A 20,214-nucleotide genomic window follows, 5' to 3' on the forward strand; every position below is an offset into this window, starting at 1 on the left:
AAGCTCCTTACCGTTTAGCCCCGTCAGAAATGCAAGAGTTATCAAACCAACTCGAAGAATTTTCCGACAAAGGCTTTATTCGTCCAAAATCTTCTCCTTGGGGCGCTCCCGTCCTCTTCGTGAAAAAGAAAGATGGTTTGTTTCGTATGTGCATCGATTATCGTGAGCTTAACAAACTTACTATTAAAATCGTTATCCTTTGCCACAAATCGACGACCTCTTCGATCAACTTCAAGGCGCAACGTGTTTCTCAAAAATCGATCTTCGATCGGGATATCACCAATTGCGTATTCGCGAAGAAGACATCCCAAAAACCGCATTCCGTACTCGATATGGACATTTCGAATTTCTAGTCATGCCTTTCGGTTTAACCAATGCACCCGTGGTATTTATGGATCTCATGAACCGCGTTTGCAAACGTTTCTAGATAAATTCGTCATTGTCTTTATTGATGATATCCTCATCTTTTCCTAAACCAAGGCCGAACATGAGTATCATTTGTGTTCCATTCTCGAAGTCTTAAGAAACGAACGACTTTACGCCAAATTCTCAAAATGTGAATTTTGGCTAGAGGAAGTTCAATTTTTGGGACACATCGTCAACGACAAGGGTATTCATGTTGATCCCGCAAAAATCGAAGCCGTCAAAGATTGGAAGACTCCGACTACACCCACGGAAATTCGATCTTTCCTCGGTTTGGCCGGATATTATCGGCGTTTCATCCAAAATTTTTCCAAGATCTCTTTACCCCTCACTTCCCTAACTCACAAAGGAAAGCCTTATGAATGGGGATCCAAACAAGAAGAAGCCTCTAATACTCTTAAACACATGCTTTGCAATGCTCCCGTTCTAACCCTTCCTGATGGAAACGACGACTTTGTAGTATTTTGCGATGCTTCTCATCAAGGTCTCGGTTGCGTTCTCATGCAATGAGGTCAAGTTATCGCGTATGCTTCAAGGCAACTCAAGGTCAACGAGAAGAACTACACGACTCACGATCTTGAACTTGGTGCCATCGTTTTCGCACTCAAAATTTGGAGACGTTACCTTTACGGAACGAAATGTGTGGTTTTTACCGATCATAAAAGCCTTCAACACATTTTTGACCAAAAAGATCTCAACATAAGACAACGAAGATGGGTTGAGTTACTTAGTGACTACGATTGCGAGATTCGCTACCATCCCGGTAAAGCGAATGTCGTGGCCGATGCCCTTAGTCGAAAGGTTAATGTCAAATCCGTCTTGCTTCTTAGCGTCACCGTTCAAACCGATCTCCAAGCCAAAATCTATCAAGCCCAACGTACCTCCGTTGACGAAGGCAACATGTATGACGAAATGTCATGTGGAGCCGAGCTTCAACTCGAAACAAAACCCGATGGCTTATTGTATTATTTCAATCGTTTATGGGTTCCCGATCGTGATGACCTTCGTACTTGCATACTCGACGAAGCTCACAAGTCACGATATTCTGTTCATCCCGGTGCGGATAAAATGTATTTCGATCTTCGTTCTACCTTTTGGTGGCCGGGTATGAAGAAAGACGTAACAACGTACGTTTCGAAATGTCTTACTTGCTCTAAAGTCAAAGCCGAACATCAAAAACACTTTGGGTTACTCGAGCAACCACCGATTCTCATATGGAAATGGGAAGACATTGCTATGGACTTTATAATGAAACTACCCACTACTCAAAAAGGCAACGATAGCATTTGGGTGATTATTGACCGATTAACCAAATCCGCTCACTTTATTCCAATTCGAGAAAAATACTCCATTGAGTAACTTGCCCAAATCTACGTTCGCGAAATCATGTGTCGCCACGGTTTACCGTTGACTATCATCTCCGATTGCGATGCTCGATTCACGTCTCATTTTTGGCGATCACTTCAAGAAACCTTGGGAACTCGTCTTGATCTTAGCACCGCTTATCATCCTCAAACGGATGGACAATCCGAACGTACGATTCAAACACTTGAGGACATGTTTCGACCGTGTGTACTCGATTTCGGTGGGAATTAAAATAGAGAAAAATTATGCCTTTTAAAATGCGAAAGGAGACAAAAATTAAAAATGTGAGAAGGAGGATTTATGGTCACACACAAAACCTTTAAAAAACTGGAAAAAAAATAATAAAAAAATCATAACTCAAAATATACATAAAAGAACAAAAAAATTTGTTAAATCAAAATGTTTCGCCCGTCATTCCTGTTCCAAAAAAAAGTCCGAAAAGACACAATACCGAGCAAAAAGACACAATGCCGAAAATGCACAAACAACACAATCATAAATAAATAAAGACACAATATGTCGCAAAATATAACACAATACAGAACAAAATGTAACGTAATGCTGATTAATAAAACACAATATCAAGAAAAAAAAAGACACATTATCAAAGAAAATAGAGACAACCAATGACAAAAATAAACAAAAAATCACAATAATAAATAGAAAGACATGATGATATTTTTTCCTCAACATTATGCCTTTTTTGAGTTTTTTTTTTATTTTTTTATTTTTGTAAACGAGGAAGATGGTGGAAACAGTGTTTTTTACATTTTTCGCTTTTGGATTAAAGTTGAGTTATGATTTTTTAATTAATTTTTCATTATTTTTTTAGGAATTTTTTTTTCTAAAATCCTTCTCATTTTAACGTGACCCTATAAACATATTATTAATTAAAATATATCTTCAAATCATCTACCTATATCATTAAAGCAAAACCATGTATCTATATGTCCTTTTTCTAGACCATCCAGCTATGCTGCCACCTAATACAACTTTCATTTATATAATTGTCACATAATTCACCAATTAATATTTTCTAGAATCATAATCATTAACTACAACCAACGTTTCCTTCCAAATGATTTAAAAACCAATTTTGACCATAATTAATTATTTATAACTGATTTTGTGTTCCCTTTTTTTAGTATGACTATTATTTTAGCAATTCAATGATTTGTGTATTTATAAAGTTCCTTATTCACACAATTTATACATATTTTTCCTATATCTTGTGGCTTTGCAGAGAAAAAGGTAAATAATTCTTATACGTTACTCTTATATGGTTTATGTATCGTTAAAGTTTAACGATTTTGTTAATTGGTGTAACACCGTGAAAATACCCCATCTAGTTTTGGGCCAAAAATGTCAAGATTAGAAGTTAAGGGGCTAAAAATGCCAATTCTGAAAGTTAAAGGACTGAAAATGAAAAATTTGGGTTTTTAGACCCATCGCGCTACGCGATGGTCTCCTGAATAACTCCGTCGCACTACGCGACAGAGAATCACACAATTCAAGAAAAAGGGGGGCGACGCGCTACGCGACAGCCAAACTCAACTAGTCCATCGCGCTACGCGATGACCAGGTTAAGTAACCCGGGACACGTGGCCAACCACATGTTAACACGTGGCAACTTCTGATTAATTGCGGTGTCGCGCTACGCGACGGCCTTGGGAAAAAGGCCATCGCGTTACGCGATGGTTTGTAAAACTCGCCTATAAAAGGGCAGCTACGGGTTCAGCCCATTCATCCCGATTTTCACACTCATTTTCACACATTTAGTATCGGTAAGCGTGCCAGGAAGTGCTGAAGTGTCGAGAGCTGATTTCAAAAAGAAACAGGGCGTTGTTACGCTGTTTAACGAACTGTTGATCTCGTAATCAAGATACGAGCTGAACTGCTGCTGAATTTCTCATCTTTTGTTCTTGTCTAGCCGGATAAGGTAGGATTAAGGTTAGGTTACTTTACTAGTTACTTTAAATACATAAGATATAGCTTAGTTAAGGGTATAGTCGTTAAACTGTAATTATTTTCCAAGTGATGTTTTATAAAGCAAAGACGTTGCTTCCACGTGAAGTAATGTTATCAAAACTATTATTTTGATGGGTATGTAGTAACTGGAAGGGGGGTATCATTAGTAGACTCTTCTTGCCTAAGGAAAGCAATTCGTACATATCCCAATCAACCGCGGGACCCGTTTGCTTACCTGGAGAAGTTTGCCAACATGATATCCTTTATTAGGCCAAAGCGTGCTATTCCAAACGCCATATGTAAATTCAAAGTATTTTCATAAAACGACTATAACTATACTAAGGTTCAGACAAACATTAAGTCTGCTGATCAGACCTCGAGTCTGCTGAACTGAATCAGACATTAAGTCTGCTGATCAGACCTCGAGTCTGCTGAAACTGTAACAGACTTAAAGTCTGCTGAATTATGCCAACTAGGTACTTATGCATACCTATTATGAATATAGGTTAATAGCATACTGAAGTCAGGGAGGTTGATATTCCTACTGATAATATAAGGTGAACACGTTAACCTTTTACTGTCTGAACTGATTTTACTCTTGTAATAGACAGGTTGTTTATTACAAAGAGTCTGGTAAATGTTTGCATGAGATATAATCTCTAAAATCGTTATAATACAAAATAGATAATAAAAAGCAACTCAGACCAAATACACATGTGTCTGGATCCAAACATAACTGATAATTGGCATACAAAACAAAGTCAGTCATAACCAGTTCTCCAACAGGGTTATATAGCCTAGGGGAAAGTTATCTCCGAACAGGGGCTATATACTCGGGGAACCTTTGAATTGTGTGTGTAGGGCAGTGGTACAAATCCCGGGAATGGACAGGTGTTCCTGCTGAGTTTGTGAAACAGAAAACTATGTTTGTATTTAACGACTGTTATAAATGTTTTATCGAGTCAACGTTTCACCAGCATATAGCTGACGTGTTTTTCCACCCTTGCATGTAACTAAATGATAATAGATGATATACAAGGATTGGAGTCATAGAAGATCGCTCGTTTTTGAATATTACTAACCCTTGTATTATAAATATCACGGTTTTGTAAAACTGAAACTCGGTTGTTTAATTCCCGAGTAATTTTGATAATGTAAATTAATATTTTAATATTTAAAGACTTCCGCTAAAATAAACCCGCTACTCTGATATATTTACAAAACAGGTACCAACTGATGGTCGCACTCCTAGGCCCTAGATTGGGGTGTGACAATTGGCGAACGACTAAAAATGAAGTTTTATAAATCCTTTGCTTAATAACATATTTTAATTTCAAATCATGTTCTATAATGAAAACAAAGTACATATATTTAAAAATAGCATAGATCAAAACTTGATGTTGCCATGTTCATTGATTGTAACTTCTATGTTTTTTCATACATCGTATTTATATTTTAACCATGTTAAGTTTATTTAAAAGTCAATTTGTTTGATTTTACACTAATCGTTATTATGTCAAATAGCCAATTGTGATGCCTATATTTATTTATTTTAAATCCCTATATATTTTTAATATTAGTATAATTATAGTTAATGTAACATACTTAAAAATATAACTATTATTCCAAATAAATAAATCACCATGTTTTTTTAAATTTTTAATTTAGTTGTTTGTTAAAGATGTCTACTCCATCAAAGAAGCGGAAGCTCATATGATCTACATCTTCTCACAACAACTACAATCCAAATGGTATGTATTTCAATTTGAAATTGTATAATCTTATTCCATAATATATCTTTATTTTAATTGTGTTTTTTTATTTTTAATATTATTATGTATATATTTATAAGACAATATGTTTTCAAATGTAGTTCAAACTCAAAGGGTTTCATTGTTTGATATTTCAAATAATACGAACTCCATGACTTATCAAGCTACACCAAATATGTGTTATGATGGGCATTCATATAACTACATGCCATATCGCTTTGTTGGTAATACCGTTCCAAGTATTTATTTTGTTTTGTTCCTTGCATTTTGAATATACTTTAAGTTTGTTATTTTAACATACACATTTGTAATACAGGTTATACTAATACAATCGGTGGTACTTATGAATTTAATATGCATGGTGTTCTCATATTCTAAATTGAAATACGCATCAATATATTCTTCATTCATCCCTTGTGTCCCTGGTATGTGCATTTCACAATTTTACATTTGTTGTTATAGTTGAATTTCTAATAATCCAAACATAACAGTAAATCAGATCAACACATTGCAAAATATTCCTGCATCAAACAATGGTCACAATCTGGTAAAGAGAAATTGTCTCCATTTATAGTACCTAGTCTCAAATCTAGTACCATAATTAACATCGGTAAATTTTTTAAGACTTTTGTATGCACACTTTTACAGCACCAAGTATTCTTTAGAGATCGCAAGTTATCCTTTTAAGTATTTACTTTTTTATGTTATCGCGAAAGTTTAAAGTTTTTGTGTAATATTTCTATGTCTTCTTGAATGTTGATTTTAGTAAGTAAAAGACAAGACAATTTGGATGCTGATTTTACTATATCATTAAATATGTGTTATCCTTTTTTTTATTTTTATAAAAAATAACATTTGCATTTTCTTAATCTTATGATATATACATATATATGATGTTTGAAATATTTTTCACCTGTGTATAACATAAGTCACTATCCTAATTATACATTACTCGAACTAAAAGTCTTGGCGTGATCACCAAGTGAAGATTTGGAGATTAACTACCAAACCCATGTTAGGGTTCACATGAGGCAAATCCTGACAAGGCAGCCAACAAATTGCCAATCATTGCCTTTTGGGCATCCAAACTATAAATGCAAGCATCAAAATCATACACATTATACAAGCATCAATCTCACTACTTACATATTAAAAGTGCTAATTGTAATTTGTGGATGAGAGATCTCCAAACCATGCTTAAATTAAGCAGTTTTCCCTCACTATCAGCTTTTCAGTCAGGCAAAAAAGAAAGAAGTCGTGAATTTTATAATGAGCTAGTGACAAATTGGATAATATTGATTGGTATGAACGGCCCGAATGTTACACTTAGAATCCATATATGAAATCCTTTTTTTTCGTACCACCAACCAAGCACCAACCTAGAGTACCAACATATATGCACGCACATATAACATACAAGCATTAAAAACCACTTTAATATCTTCTATTCAATGGCATCAGGCTAAGGTCCAATAGGAAAGCCCATATAAAATCTAAGTACCAAAACTGTACCTATATGACAGCCCATGCTTATGTTACATTCTCATATAATCTAGTGCCAAATTATACAATCTACTTCGATGTGACTGAAACAAACACAACAGCTAATAATCAGTCACGAGGCATGCATGCATACACGCGTGCTTGAATTATATGGCCGAGGAAAATAATTATGAATTTATGATACAAAATTATTCAAAAGACAAATTCCCGCTTCGAATGTGACGCTGCTGATTGCTTATTCCTTTGCCCAAACGTGAGTTGGATGAACCAAAATCAGTCAGTTTTCCATCATAAGAAGGTTTTCCACCATAAGGAGATGATAGTTTTGGTGATAGCCACTTCTTGATAACCACCCCGTTAATTCTTATTTTTCCAAACGACTCGTTTCCTATGTATGATATCCTTAGCCTTCTCAATAATGATGAAATACCCTGAGTAACTCTGTTTATCAAAACAACATGAATGATTAAAATTAAACTTTATCAAATGTTTATAAAATGAGATTAAAGAAAAGAAAGAGCATACTCACCTTCCTGCAACATTCACTGTTTTATCACCTGTGGGGGCCTTGACGTGTGTCTTTACTATAGGCAGCAAGATGCTTACATTAGGCAATTTCACACCTGAAAATACAATTTAAAATAAGAATTAATATCAATCAAATGATATAAAGGTGAGAAGCAACAGGTTATTAGCATGTCACCCCAATGTTAATGCCTAAAAATAGCTACAAAATTTACAGATTGTAGTTTTTTTTCCTCTTTCAATAACCATGAGAAACTTACACAAAAACTCACGGGCCCACCAAAACCTGCTTACTAGTGGGGCCCACTCACGAGCTTACACTTTACGTATTATAACTATTTATTTCTTGATAATATAATTGGAACTAAATATGTCAGCATAGACCGCAATCACGTATATCTTACTCTGACAGTTAAGTTAAATGTTTAGCTTTTCACATGTAATCCCCTAATGATCTTTCGGGCTTTATATTAATAATAACTATTAATATTTTATGAGTCGAATAATTATGTCGAGACCGTGCTAATAAGTTGTTAAATGCGCTAAATGTTTCATGAGAAGCTATAAAATAATATAAATTAAAAGAAGCACGTTGTCGTTACCAGCAGCCAGCCGATGCTTAAGACCCTTCAATACTGTCAAGAGGTAAACCTGCAGAGTTTTGATTCAACCAATAACTAATTTGACCATGACCACATCAACATAAATAACAATGATAATAATAAAAATAATAATAATAATAATAATAACAATAATAAACGTTCACCTCTGCGGTGTATAATGGTAACTTTGTCACATCCACTACTATTGGACTTTCTTTTAAAGAAACAGAAGGAACAATTCCAAGTGAAGCAGCTTCCTCAAGTAAAGAAAACGCGCGCGGATCATATTCTCCAAACCCATCAATCAAAGAACATAGATTTGATCCTTTTGAGGTTTCTGTAATTATTCCCAGATTCTCAATCAGTCTGGTTTTTAAGGATGGCTCGTGAGGAAGTCGTAGACATCCTAGTACTTGTGAAAGTTCTTCTATTCGGGGAACAACGCCAGCCTTAACTGATTCTCTATATACCATCAACACTAACCCGGTCCTGCAAACAATCCAAAATCAACTGTTTTTACATATTATTTGAAAAATATTATTGTGTTTAACAAGAGGTTTAATTACCATTTACTGTTCATCAGTATTTGCTGTGAGTCAAAAGACAAAATGGGCTCACCAACCATACAAGCTTTCTCAAATCTTCGGTAGCACAAAGCTTCAACATCACAAATTAGGGATAACTAGTTAAAATAAAAAAAAAAAGAAATAAGGATTTATAAAACTAATCAAAACAACATGTATCGGCTTACCAATTAAGCATCTGCACATAATAAGGTTTGGTGAAATGGCATCCTTTTTGGCTTGAGAAAGGAGCATGAGACCAATTTCTAGATCATCCTTTCTGTTATTAACGCACGATTAGAATAGTTGAATAAATAGTCACATGAAAGTATTTTTGAAGGTTTTAGAAATTACTTTTCACTTGCGACCAATAAAATGGAGTACGTGATGGAGTTTGGGCATAGGCCTAACTTTTTCATTTCTGATAGAATTTCCACAGCCTTAGACAGTTGATCTCCATCACCTGTAGCATGATATCCAAATCAATATGTGTATTTATGAAATTAAATAGCAAAAAACTACCATTCCTTAAGAAAGAACGTCAGCTTGTTAAAGTGACATCGTGACCTAGCATTGATACTTTATAAAGTTCGTAATAAGGAATAAAACTAGTTTTTATTAAAATGATTTAGTTTCCTAAGTTTTACACAATTGGTGGTCTAAAAATCAGCACTTTTACATAAACCAAGACAATGAGACTGATCAACTTTTTATGAGGACAAAATTTCTTCATGTTTTTCAGAATTTGGCATTGTAAAACCAAACATATGTTTCTGTAAAAGTTGTCAAAATGTATTTAGCTATTTATATTTCATCAAATTTGCTACCACAAGGTAAATAACAATACATGTGGAACCATGGAAGCAAAATACACTTACACAAGGCAGTAATTAATGCATTTATCATTGGAACTGATGGTTTCATCTTCATCTCTATGATATATTCATATAATTCCACTGCCTTCTTCCAGTTTCTCGCCTGAACATCATAACAAACAAACATATTAAAAAATAAAAATTCATGCTACATGCTCTCATCAATATATGCAAATATTACTGCACATAGTTAGCATAAAGCCAAAAGAAATATAAACTTTGTATGATTAAAACTTACATTGCTGCATGCTCCCATCAATGAGCTCTATGACATTATCCCCACATCTATTCCTTTATTCCTGGCTTCTTGTAGAATTTCAAATGAAGCATCCAACTTTCCCGCATGTCCTGCCACATCTATCAATGCACTAAAAAACATCTGCAAGAGCATAAAAAAACTTTTTACTGCATTCATCTAAAATACTGCACAATACATGGACAAAGTAGGATAAAGTATAGTTATCAAGAACACATAAATATTAGACCTCAGAAAATCATTGATACCTCATCTGGGATAATTCCTTTTTCTGTCATATCATTATACACACTGCACGCAAACTCCCAATCACCATTTGCACTGCAACTGTTAACAGCAATGGTGTAAACTTCAGGAGTGCCTTTAATGTTGAATTCTTTAATCATACCATATATCTCTCTCGCTCGTTCAACCTAAAAACAACATATCACTAACAAGTCGCTGAAAGATAAAATAAAGAAAAAAAAAAAAGAATTGTCTAACCTGACCAGCATTCAAACATGCTTTAATCAAGGCACCAACAGTGACATGATCTGGATCTATAGGATGTGTCTCAGATCTCATTTCTGATAATACATCAAATGCTCGATCAACGGCTCCTGATTCGCCACATGCACTGATAAGAGCGTTGAACACAATTCGGTCTGGTTTCACATTCTACTGCATGCATGTATAAATCAACCTTTAAGTAAAATAAAATGAAAATGCGTGGTTAGAGGGAAAACATTATTTACATACCTTTGACCTCATAATACCGTACGCACCAAACGCCTTTGCCACTTGTCCAGCTTTAGCACAACCATCAATAAGTGCACCGTATGTGTGAACGCTTGGTTCAACTCCAGAGTTGACCATTTCATGGAAAACCTGCAATAGAATAGCAAAGCATGTAACTGCAACTAGTATATGATTATCAATAGGCCTGTAAATGAATCGAACATTCAGTGAACTGTCTGTGAACGTTTATTTAAAAACGAACGAACATGAACAAATTTTTTGTTTAGTTAAATAAATGAACATGAACACATGTATCATTTGTTCATTAATCTGTTTATGTTCATTTATTTATGTTCATTTATGTTTGTTAGTTTACATTTATTTAGGTTATTCTGTTTATGTTCGTTTATATGTTCATTCATATTATTTTACGCCGTTACAAATTAGTCTAGATTTATGAAATTAAAATATCACCCAACACAATTTATTTTATTTTTATTAAAATTTAGGCCCAACAGATTGATGTTCACACTTACTTTGAATGGCGCTCACTGATTATCTATGTTCAGTTATGTTCGTTCGTTTATACCATAAATGAGCAAGCATAAATGAACACGCTTATTTTCTCAACCAACAAACACAAAAAAGAAAGCATCGTTCGTTTAATTGTCCATGTCCGATCGTTTGTTCGGTTAAAGTTAAACGAAAGAACACAAACATGCCTCATTCGTGTTAATTCGGTTCGTTTCCAGGCTTAATTATTATATTAAAGAAAATGCAAATATAATAGTAGATATAAATAGGAAAGAAAACATACCTTAAACATTGCATCAACCTTTTTACTCCTATCACAAGTTGATATTAAAGTAGTGTATAGCTTACAGTCAGCTTTTAATCCAGCTTTCTGGACAAGTTTCAAAACCTCAAAAGCTCCTAAAATATAACATACCATGAAAATCCAAACAATATGTACATGTAAACACAAGAAATTATTTAAAGAAAAGTACCATCTAAGTCTAGAGAGAAAGTACAAACATACATGAGCATGTTAAACGTGCTCAAAGTAGGGTTTGGTATGAGCTTGATAAAACGAAAAGCTTCCTTCACGGCTTTCTGACTTCTACACACTTGGATAAATCCCATATGATAAACCTAAATCCACAATATTTTGTAGCGTCAGTGATTGAATACACAAACAATGAACTAATTTGAAAACCATTCAATTGATAGCTAAAAAGAGGCAGCCTTACATTATTCATGTCTAACAAACCTTTTCTTTCCAGATATTCAAGCTTTTCTAAGCTATCAGTTAACCTACAATAGAAAAATGAAATATAAACATGATGAAAATAAGTTTAGAGATAATAGGTCTTGACAAAATTAAAATAATGCAGCTTTAGAAGTTATAAAACAAGTGTGTTACCTGCCCTCTTTGAGGAAGCGATGGTAAGCACGTAACTGCTGTGAAGCATAATCTTTGGTGCTTCCTTCTTTCTTAACTTCAGAATCAAGAAACAAATTTTTCAGGTCTTTCTTAGTCAGCATAGATTTAGCTTTGTCATTATCTTTCTTCCAAAACTCTCTCCTTCCATTAACAGAGCCATTTTGAGACTTTCCATTTGGTAACTTAGACTCAAACTTTTCTGAAATAAATTTAACTCTCACATCAAGTTAAAGTAAACGAGAATATAATAAACATAAAACAAACAAACCTGCAGCATGAAGAAATTCCTTTGCAGAAAATCTTTCACTTTGAAATATGGAACTACTGGCTGATGAAGAAAAGCCATTGTTTCCAAAAGACGAAAGCTCGGGCATTGACTTTGTACTACTAAGATTTTCCACAGAACACGTCACATATTGATTTGCCTCATAAAACGAGTGTAAGCCGTTGTGGGTGTACTTTAAAGGTGGAAAATTATACCGATTAACATCAGTTTCTTTAATGAGCCCATTGGTTTTCTCTTCAACCAAATTACCACCAGCTGCAATACTTGTTGAAGGAACGGAATCAGCAATTAACTCACTTTCCACCAATAGTTTAGGAAACTCAGAATCATGCTTGGTTTTCTGTTTCTCGTCAAAACAGACAGCTTTTGTTTCTGTGGAAGGTATACACAGGACATCACCTGATCCAAGAAGCATGCTAAGTGATTCTTGAGATGATAATTCCATTACATTAGAAGGTTCCTCAAAAGATGATCCCATCATAACAACATCTTTGGTAAATGATGATGGTATAACCTTGCTTGGAACAGCAGAGACTGATGAAACATGTGTTAGAGATTCTTCATCCAGCAAGCCTGTTTCATGGTGATGCACATGTGCTGATTCATTGACAAAATCATGAGTAAAGACTTTTATATCCTCAATTATATCTTTGCTTCCCACATCAGAGATCTCTCCATTGAGGCCAACATTTGATGAGTTTTGACCATTGATGGTATGATTTATACTTGAACCTTTTTGGGTATCTGATTGACTAGTCGGTTTGGATATCTACGAAAATGGGATAAGTATTAGTGTCTGGCTGCTGTAAGCAAAATTTCTACTAATATTTACCACTTTCTGTGAATCTGTAACAATAGATAACAAAAATGCTGTGGCCTCTACAGAAATGAAGAAATGCACTATACATGTAAAGTTCATGTATAAGTAAACAAGAAGTCCGGACTTACTCTAATACTATACACAAGTAGGTCAAGCAATCACAATGCAGCTCAGAATTAGCAATAACTCAGTAAATACAATTTTCTCAAAAAGCGATACAAAACCAAGACGACGTACCAATAACAAAATCATGATAATAAACATATATACTTGTCTGATCAAACTATTACCTTTCTATTAAGACTCGTGTGTGTTTCCACACGTATAAAAATCATTAATAGTAATACATTGGAAAATAGTTTGATTACCTAAAACTAAATGTTTGCCTCCTGGTAAAGACATAAGTATATATATTACCTAGGGTCACCCTCGTTACACCCCCTAACCAAATAGTTACACTCGAAAATACAACAAGTAGATTGTCATCTATAAAAGATCAAAGATTAGGAAGTCAAATGCGCTGCAGCATGAAACTGTAAAGAGAAAAATCACTTGCAATGACACTATATAATACCTCTGCCACATGTAATGATGCTAAATTTGAATTTCTGCTTGTTATCATGTCAATTTTTACTCAAAACAGAGAATGCCCTCTTCTATATTAATGTTAAACTGTATTTGTAGCTCATAATTCAAATCTGCTTTGATTTGACCATGTATATGCATCACACTAACTAGCTACTCAGTAGACTGAAAATAAGATAAAACAATTTGAGAATGAATCCAAATTTATTGCTGTTAGAGCAGTGGTCTCCACACACAGACTATATGTTATTTGTTCTAAGCATATAGTAAATTAAAAAAAACCTTACAGCCTGGTGAATTTTATGTTATTTAACTCAAATGTCAGCATTATTCAAAAAAACTATAAAGTCAACTCAATTAAAGCATCTAGGCACTGTAACACATAGTGTTGACTTTCAGATAATAACAATTAACAGTATATCTAACTTGTATAACAGATAACCGCACTCAATTAACAGTTAATTGAGCTCAATTACCTTATTCGATCCACCGCCATGCTTTCTATTAACGTAATCGATATAGAACACCGTGAGAGCCGAGACAGCAACAAAGGAAACCACCACAACAACAGTCTGCGGATTCAAAGCCGCAGACGTTCTGAACACAAACCTCCTCCGACTTCTAATCGACGGCGAATGAAATTGAACTCCGAAACCTAACCCTAACCCTAGCCAATAGCATTTTCTCCGGCGAAACTCGGAGCCTATAAATTGTGAGCGGAAAGAGATGGCCGGAGAAATGCAGGAAGTGAACGGCGGTGATAGTGGATGCGGATTAGGTTTTACGGTTAATATGTTGCTCACGTCCATTGAAGGAGGATATGAAGATGAGTGTGGTGTGTATTTTGGATAGAGTAGAGAAGAAGGTGAATGAGGGGAATGATGATATTATTATTATCAACGTTGGTTAATCCGTTGGAGGTGCTGACGTGTCATGGATTGGTGGTTGGTACTGGGAGCCAATCAGTTGTTATCTGCTTTGCCCCACTCCCACTATTTGAACCCGTTGGTTTGGTTGGGTCGGTTCACTTCATATTTAATCAGACTTGGTTTTTTTTTTGGGCTGGTATTAGCAAATACGGCCTACACCATATACCAAAAGATGATCCGATGATTCAGGTAGCAGCACATAGCGTGGTATCCGATTTTGTACTTCCCTCCGGATAAAACAATTTACCTTTAATGGGATCCATTATAAACATAGTTGTGAATGTCTCTCGTGACAGAGTTCACAACCCGCAACTTCCAATCAAACCGAGTGAACCGAAAAATACTCGGGAACAGTGACGAAACTTACTTTTTAAATAGGAGGGGCCGAAAATAATGGAAATCAATATTAAGTTCTTACACATAAAAAAATCAATATTTTTTCACCAAATAAAGATCATAAATCCTTGAAAAAAATAAGCAGATCTTTTAGTTGGCTTGGTTTGGCTTGGCTATCAAAAATCATATATTACCCACTGCTAAGCCCAAAAATATTATTGGAAATATATGGGCTATATTTATTGAAACTATATAGACTGTATTTAGAAGTTTTGAACTCAAAAACAGAAGGGGACGTAACCCCTCCCTGCCCCTTTAAAGTTCCACATATGCCTGGGAAGAATCACCTTTCAAAATTCATTTAAATTCCATGTTCGATATAGACATGTGATTTAGAAATTGCACACATTCCTAACAATTTCTTGTTTCCCTATCATGTTGTGCTTTTTTCCACCTCCACCTCCAACATCGGCTATAAAGCGTACTCGGTATAATCTTCTTTTAATTATTCCGTGGTTTTGTATCATTTTAGGTATTTTCATGACGGTTGGTCCGGGAAGTAGACTCGTCGATCGATCATTTCATTCGATGGTATGGATGAATGTTTTTTGGTTTGTTCTCATTTACTCTTGAAATATATTAAAAAATATATTAAAGCATATGCAAATGTTTGGTCTATGATATTTGAGCTGACACATAACCCTTTAGCACGCCTATGAGAACGTCTCTTTAGTGATAGTTAACTCACAAATATTCATTATCTTCATGACAATGACTTTCATCCATTCTTATATTCTTATTGGATAACGTTATCACAAAAACCTGCATATCCGCGTTCAACTACTTTTGAGTTATATTTATTTAGCATAACAGATTACAAAAATTGTAAAGATTTTATTTACCTTTGTCTTGAGTGTTTTCTTTACCTTTGAGCACTTGTGCCAACTCGTTGGCCACCAAGAGATAATATTATGTTAATGGATGATTATAACTTCGATGCCTTTAATTACTCCTTCATTTTGAAGTGTTTTAACCTAAATTTCCGTCCCTCCCTCTAGCTCGAGGATATTTCGCACTACGGGGTGTCACAGTGAATTTGGGAATGATACGTGTAACATTCACCTAATATGGACACTTGGACTATTTATAACTTGACCCTTCATGTTTTTACATTTAACACTTTAAGCCCAACTAAGGTTTTGCTTATTAAACTTTGAGCACTTATGTTTATTATCATTTCAACATGAAAATTATAAATAAATATATATTTCCATCTAACAAATTAAATTCAATAAATTTGGGATGCTACACAAGTCAAAAAGCAATGAGTAACAGACACGATTGTTGATCGTGTTTGGATTCACGAGTTAGGATGTGGACTTGCATGTGTATTTTGTTATCATGTTGTGTGATTTCTTCATTTGTCTCCCTTAAGCCTTTCAAGATAAAGTATCTTTGAATACCCTATTCTTGTGATTATCAGGCCTCTTTGTTTCAAACAACGTCTAGTGCATTTTAGGAGTAAAACCTAACTTAAAACCCCGACACAAGCTAGACCTGTCATTACATCTACTCTTGCCTGATCGGGCGAGTCCAATTTGGTTCCTATGGTGGGTATTGGAGTTTTCTTTGTAGAAAACTTTTTCAGAGTATAATTCTTCAAAAGCTGGTTCTTAGCATGTTATCCTTGATCGATGAAAAATCCTCATGAGGATTGTATTTACTTGAAGCCTAAGTAAGAAGTTCATCACACTTATCAAACTTATCTCTAACTTAGACCGCATTAGCTCAACATATTATGTTGCACAACTCTGTATTTGGAACTGAATTTAATGCCACCTACATATACTTGTACATGTATAATATGACTCTTGCGATACCTCAAGCATAATGTGGTATCAATATTCCCATTCTAGAATCCAGAAGATACGAAAAATGTAGATGAAGCGTCATGCCATGCCATCGGAGCTTGCTGCAGATAGTATAGTGCTTTTTCTAGCTGGGTGGTTACTCAACATACACCTGTTCTAAAAAGTTTACCATTCAAAATAGGTTGACTTGACATCAATTTGATAGACTATGCAATTTAAGGCTGTAAATGCAAATAACATTTTTAACAACTTCCATTCTATCAGGTAGTGCAAATGACTCATCGAAGTCGATTCCTTGTTGTTGGCATGATCTTTGGAAATCTTTGTTTCTGAGTATATTCCTTTTTCATCACATGTGTATCTGATGACCCATTAGTTCCAAACTTCCAATTACAGATTTGTCTTTTGGTGTTGGAACTAGTCTTCAGGCTCTTCTTCGTAATAAGCTCGTCTAATTCTTCTAGCATGGCATTGGCGCACCCAACTTGGATCATTTAACTCTTGTAAATAGAGCGTCCAACAAAATAACTTAATGACAGACCTATTGGTCCGTTGATCTTCGATTGTTAACCACTCGACTCTGATACCAATTGTAGGCCTAGACTCGATATACAACAATTGGTTTAGAGTATTTTTATTAAATAAATTTAACTTGGTGTACGAATAACCAAACCCTAGGCCTCATTTATGCTAAGCAGAAAGACTCAAACCTAACTTGACTCAGGCTCAATAACTAATTAAACTAAATAGCTTAACTAGATAACCTAATCTATTGAATTAAAACTTTAAACTTTGACTCTATTTCTTTTTCTTTTTACCTTTCACATGTGAAGTTATTAGAATTATGCCACTAAAGTCCACTATCAATAGGTTAAACAAGAATACCAACGTACAGAGTCTGGACTAAACAATTACTATTAAAACTTCCAAAACATTACACAAATTCATCAATAAATCCCAAATGAAATTCATCCAACCTTTTCGGCATTGCCGAGGATAGATGAGCAAGACATTTGATGGAAGCAACTAAAAGTCTGGCCTAAATAAATCAATTAGGTGGTGACAGCGCTTTCACAACTGGTTATAATAAGGTTAAAGGTTTTATTTTCACTTGATGAAAAGGGTCGAAATAGACAACAAGAACAGGAGATTTCTTTTGGGTAAATCGAATCAACAGCAAGAACAAGAGATTTCTTTTGGATAACTTAGAATTGTATGTTTATGGCCGCTTGATGTATAAGCAGACAACCAAGAGAAGACAACAAAAAGACATAAGGTTTGCAATCCGAAAAATGGCATGATTTTGAGAGTGTGCATTTTAAATCTGTGCATTTATATTGTGTTTTGTTCTTCCAAAATACCAATTATATATTTTGCATTTTGGCCGCACATAATTGTTTTTTTACATTCAAATATTTATATTAATAAACTGTCCTGTACATATTAATATTACATAAACAATTTGCAGCACTAATTACTCACTTTATAAGATAATAACAACGATCTGTAACTGAAATTCACAAATTACATTTAATCACTCCATGACTAGTGTTCATTCTGGAAAACCTTAGGATTATGTACCTATGCTTATTTAGGAACCCCTAGGATTGCATTGTTATTATGTTTATGTTGTAGCATAAAAAGATTGAAACCTAACAACTCAAAACAAAGCTCTCAGAACATTGAAAAAATCATGCCTGTAACCATTGGTCTGAAAATGATCACTTGGAATAACTTTTGTGTAGATATAAAACGACATACAAGAGATCGCAGGCCCAACCCAAAACACCCAATGACCATCCCATAAATGACCTCCTCTGATCATGGCTGGTCCAAAACATCTTGCAGGGTTCATTCCTGCCCCAGCATAACCTTTCTTTCCTGTCAAACTAGTTGAAACAAACACCAGAAGCCCCACAACGATTCCAATAATTGAAAAAACCACAAGCACACCATATGCTTTGAATTGACGGTGGTCGTAGGCTACCCAAGCAGAAGCGAAAAGAAAGATGAATGTGCATATGATCTCTAGCCAAAGAGCTTGACTTGTATTGATCCCTGTTACCACAGGGCCGTTAGGGCCTGGTGCAATAATCGTGATGGTGCATCCGCCAAGTGAAAAGGTCTGTGCTATATTTTGGCTTACAACTGCTTGTAGCATTAAAGCTCCTAGTAGAGCGCCAAGACATTGTGCAAATATGTAGATAAATGCCCGAGAGAGCGAAATGAGTCCAACAAGTGCGGCTGAGAATGATATGACCGGACTCATGTGCCCACCTGAGACCGGGAAAAGGGCTAGGAGAAGGATGGTGATGGTGATGCCAATCAGGATCGACGTTAAAACATTTGGTGGTTTGATTTGTGTCTCAAAGGATGAAATGACTATAGTATCTATCATGAACACCAGAACTGCCGACCCAAGTAGCTCTCCTATGGATGCTCGCCAAACCTAAACATACCACATAAATTTAAAAAGGCTCGTGTTTATATAATTGAGAACCATGAGAATTGTATAATGCATTTGTACATGATTTGTATGTAGTTCATAATATATAGGTAACCGTAAGTAGCGGGTGAGAAAAAACATATGTGGTTATATAGCCATCTTGCGCGTCACATTTTTCGCACTATATACAAGCGCATCAACATATTATTTTTTCTGAAATGAATGTCCCATGTACTATGTAATTTACGTAAGTAAAGTGGTCTTTTGTATGTTATATTGAATTCATACTCACATTCAAGGAGTATAGATCCTCCAAACCCAACCTCTCCCCGAAAGTAAGACAACTTTCCTTCTCTCCATGATCAACTTCCCATTGTTCCAACCTGCAAATACATGGAAGGAAATGACAACCTTGCCCATAGAACCATAGAGGTGATACTATATATGAAAAATGGTACTTACCTAGCAGGGGTGTATGAGAAGGGTTGGGCCCTGTTACCACAACCAAGGCCTTCGTCCTCATCAAGTACCACCTGCGCAACGTTATTTGTCGACATCACGAATTACTTTGCTAGATATTCCTAACTCAAAGGGTTTATATGTATAATCCATATAAATATCCACCGTTGGATCATTAGTGTATTATGTCTAGTTTAAAATTTCGAAGAATATAAATGTAATATTCGAAAGTTCAACAAGTAAAATAATAATATATTAATTAACAATCAAAATCGACAAAAGAAGAACAAAAATAAAATGATTAAACAAGCTTTTTAACATAAAATATCATAAATAAAAGAAACGGGATAAACTAAATGGAAAAAATGGGGAGTGGTAACTGAGATGAGATCCAGACTTGTCGCTCCGACTCTTGACCATACTTAACTTGATTTAATCTTTGTTCGGATTGACTCGCGTCATGGATAAA

General features: G+C 35.0%; 1 protein-coding gene and 1 pseudogene across 2 annotated transcripts; both read right to left on the reverse strand.

Annotated features, from left to right (window-relative positions):
• Positions 1-7,090: 7,090 nt before the first annotated feature.
• LOC143547382 (pentatricopeptide repeat-containing protein MRL1, chloroplastic-like) lies at positions 7,091-14,521 on the reverse strand (annotated as a pseudogene). Its single transcript, XR_013137760.1, has 18 exons — positions 14,181-14,521; positions 12,282-13,068; positions 11,993-12,212; positions 11,820-11,883; positions 11,577-11,721; positions 11,387-11,502; positions 10,591-10,719; positions 10,336-10,509; positions 10,101-10,265; positions 9,835-9,975; positions 9,600-9,699; positions 9,076-9,184; positions 8,910-9,001; positions 8,725-8,815; positions 8,323-8,647; positions 8,159-8,207; positions 7,561-7,654; positions 7,091-7,472 (listed from the first exon to the last, which is right to left on the reverse strand). The product of XR_013137760.1 is annotated as a pentatricopeptide repeat-containing protein MRL1, chloroplastic-like (transcript).
• Positions 14,522-18,299: 3,778 nt separating this feature from the next.
• LOC143547383 (uncharacterized) lies at positions 18,300-19,957 on the reverse strand. Its single transcript, XM_077038820.1, has 3 exons — positions 19,749-19,957; positions 19,579-19,669; positions 18,300-19,289 (listed from the first exon to the last, which is right to left on the reverse strand). Exons 1-3 carry the CDS (start codon positions 19,841-19,843, stop codon positions 18,501-18,503), a joined length of 975 nt encoding a protein of 324 aa, XP_076894935.1. The 5' UTR covers positions 19,844-19,957; the 3' UTR covers positions 18,300-18,500.
• Positions 19,958-20,214: the final 257 nt, after the last annotated feature.

The sequence above is a fragment of the Bidens hawaiensis genome, unplaced genomic scaffold (assembly GCF_021521415.1).
Source record: "Bidens hawaiensis isolate Kalapana, Puna unplaced genomic scaffold, B.hawaiensis_p1.1 tig00014716_1, whole genome shotgun sequence".
Classification (NCBI taxonomy): domain Eukaryota; kingdom Viridiplantae; phylum Streptophyta; class Magnoliopsida; order Asterales; family Asteraceae; genus Bidens; species Bidens hawaiensis.

What these genes read in the sequence shown, in the direction of transcription:
- LOC143547383 (XM_077038820.1), bottom strand. Translation starts at nt 19,843, where the DNA reads ATGTCGACAAATAACGTTGCGCAGGTGGTACTTGATGAGGACGAAGGC. An exon ending in TTCTCATACACCCCTGCTAG is followed by an intron (nt 19,670 to 19,748) that starts GTAAGTACCATT and finishes ATGTATTTGCAG; the next exon opens with GTTGGAACAATGGGAAGTTG. An exon ending in AGGATCTATACTCCTTGAAT is followed by an intron (nt 19,290 to 19,578) that starts GTGAGTATGAAT and finishes TGGTATGTTTAG; the next exon opens with GTTTGGCGAGCATCCATAGG.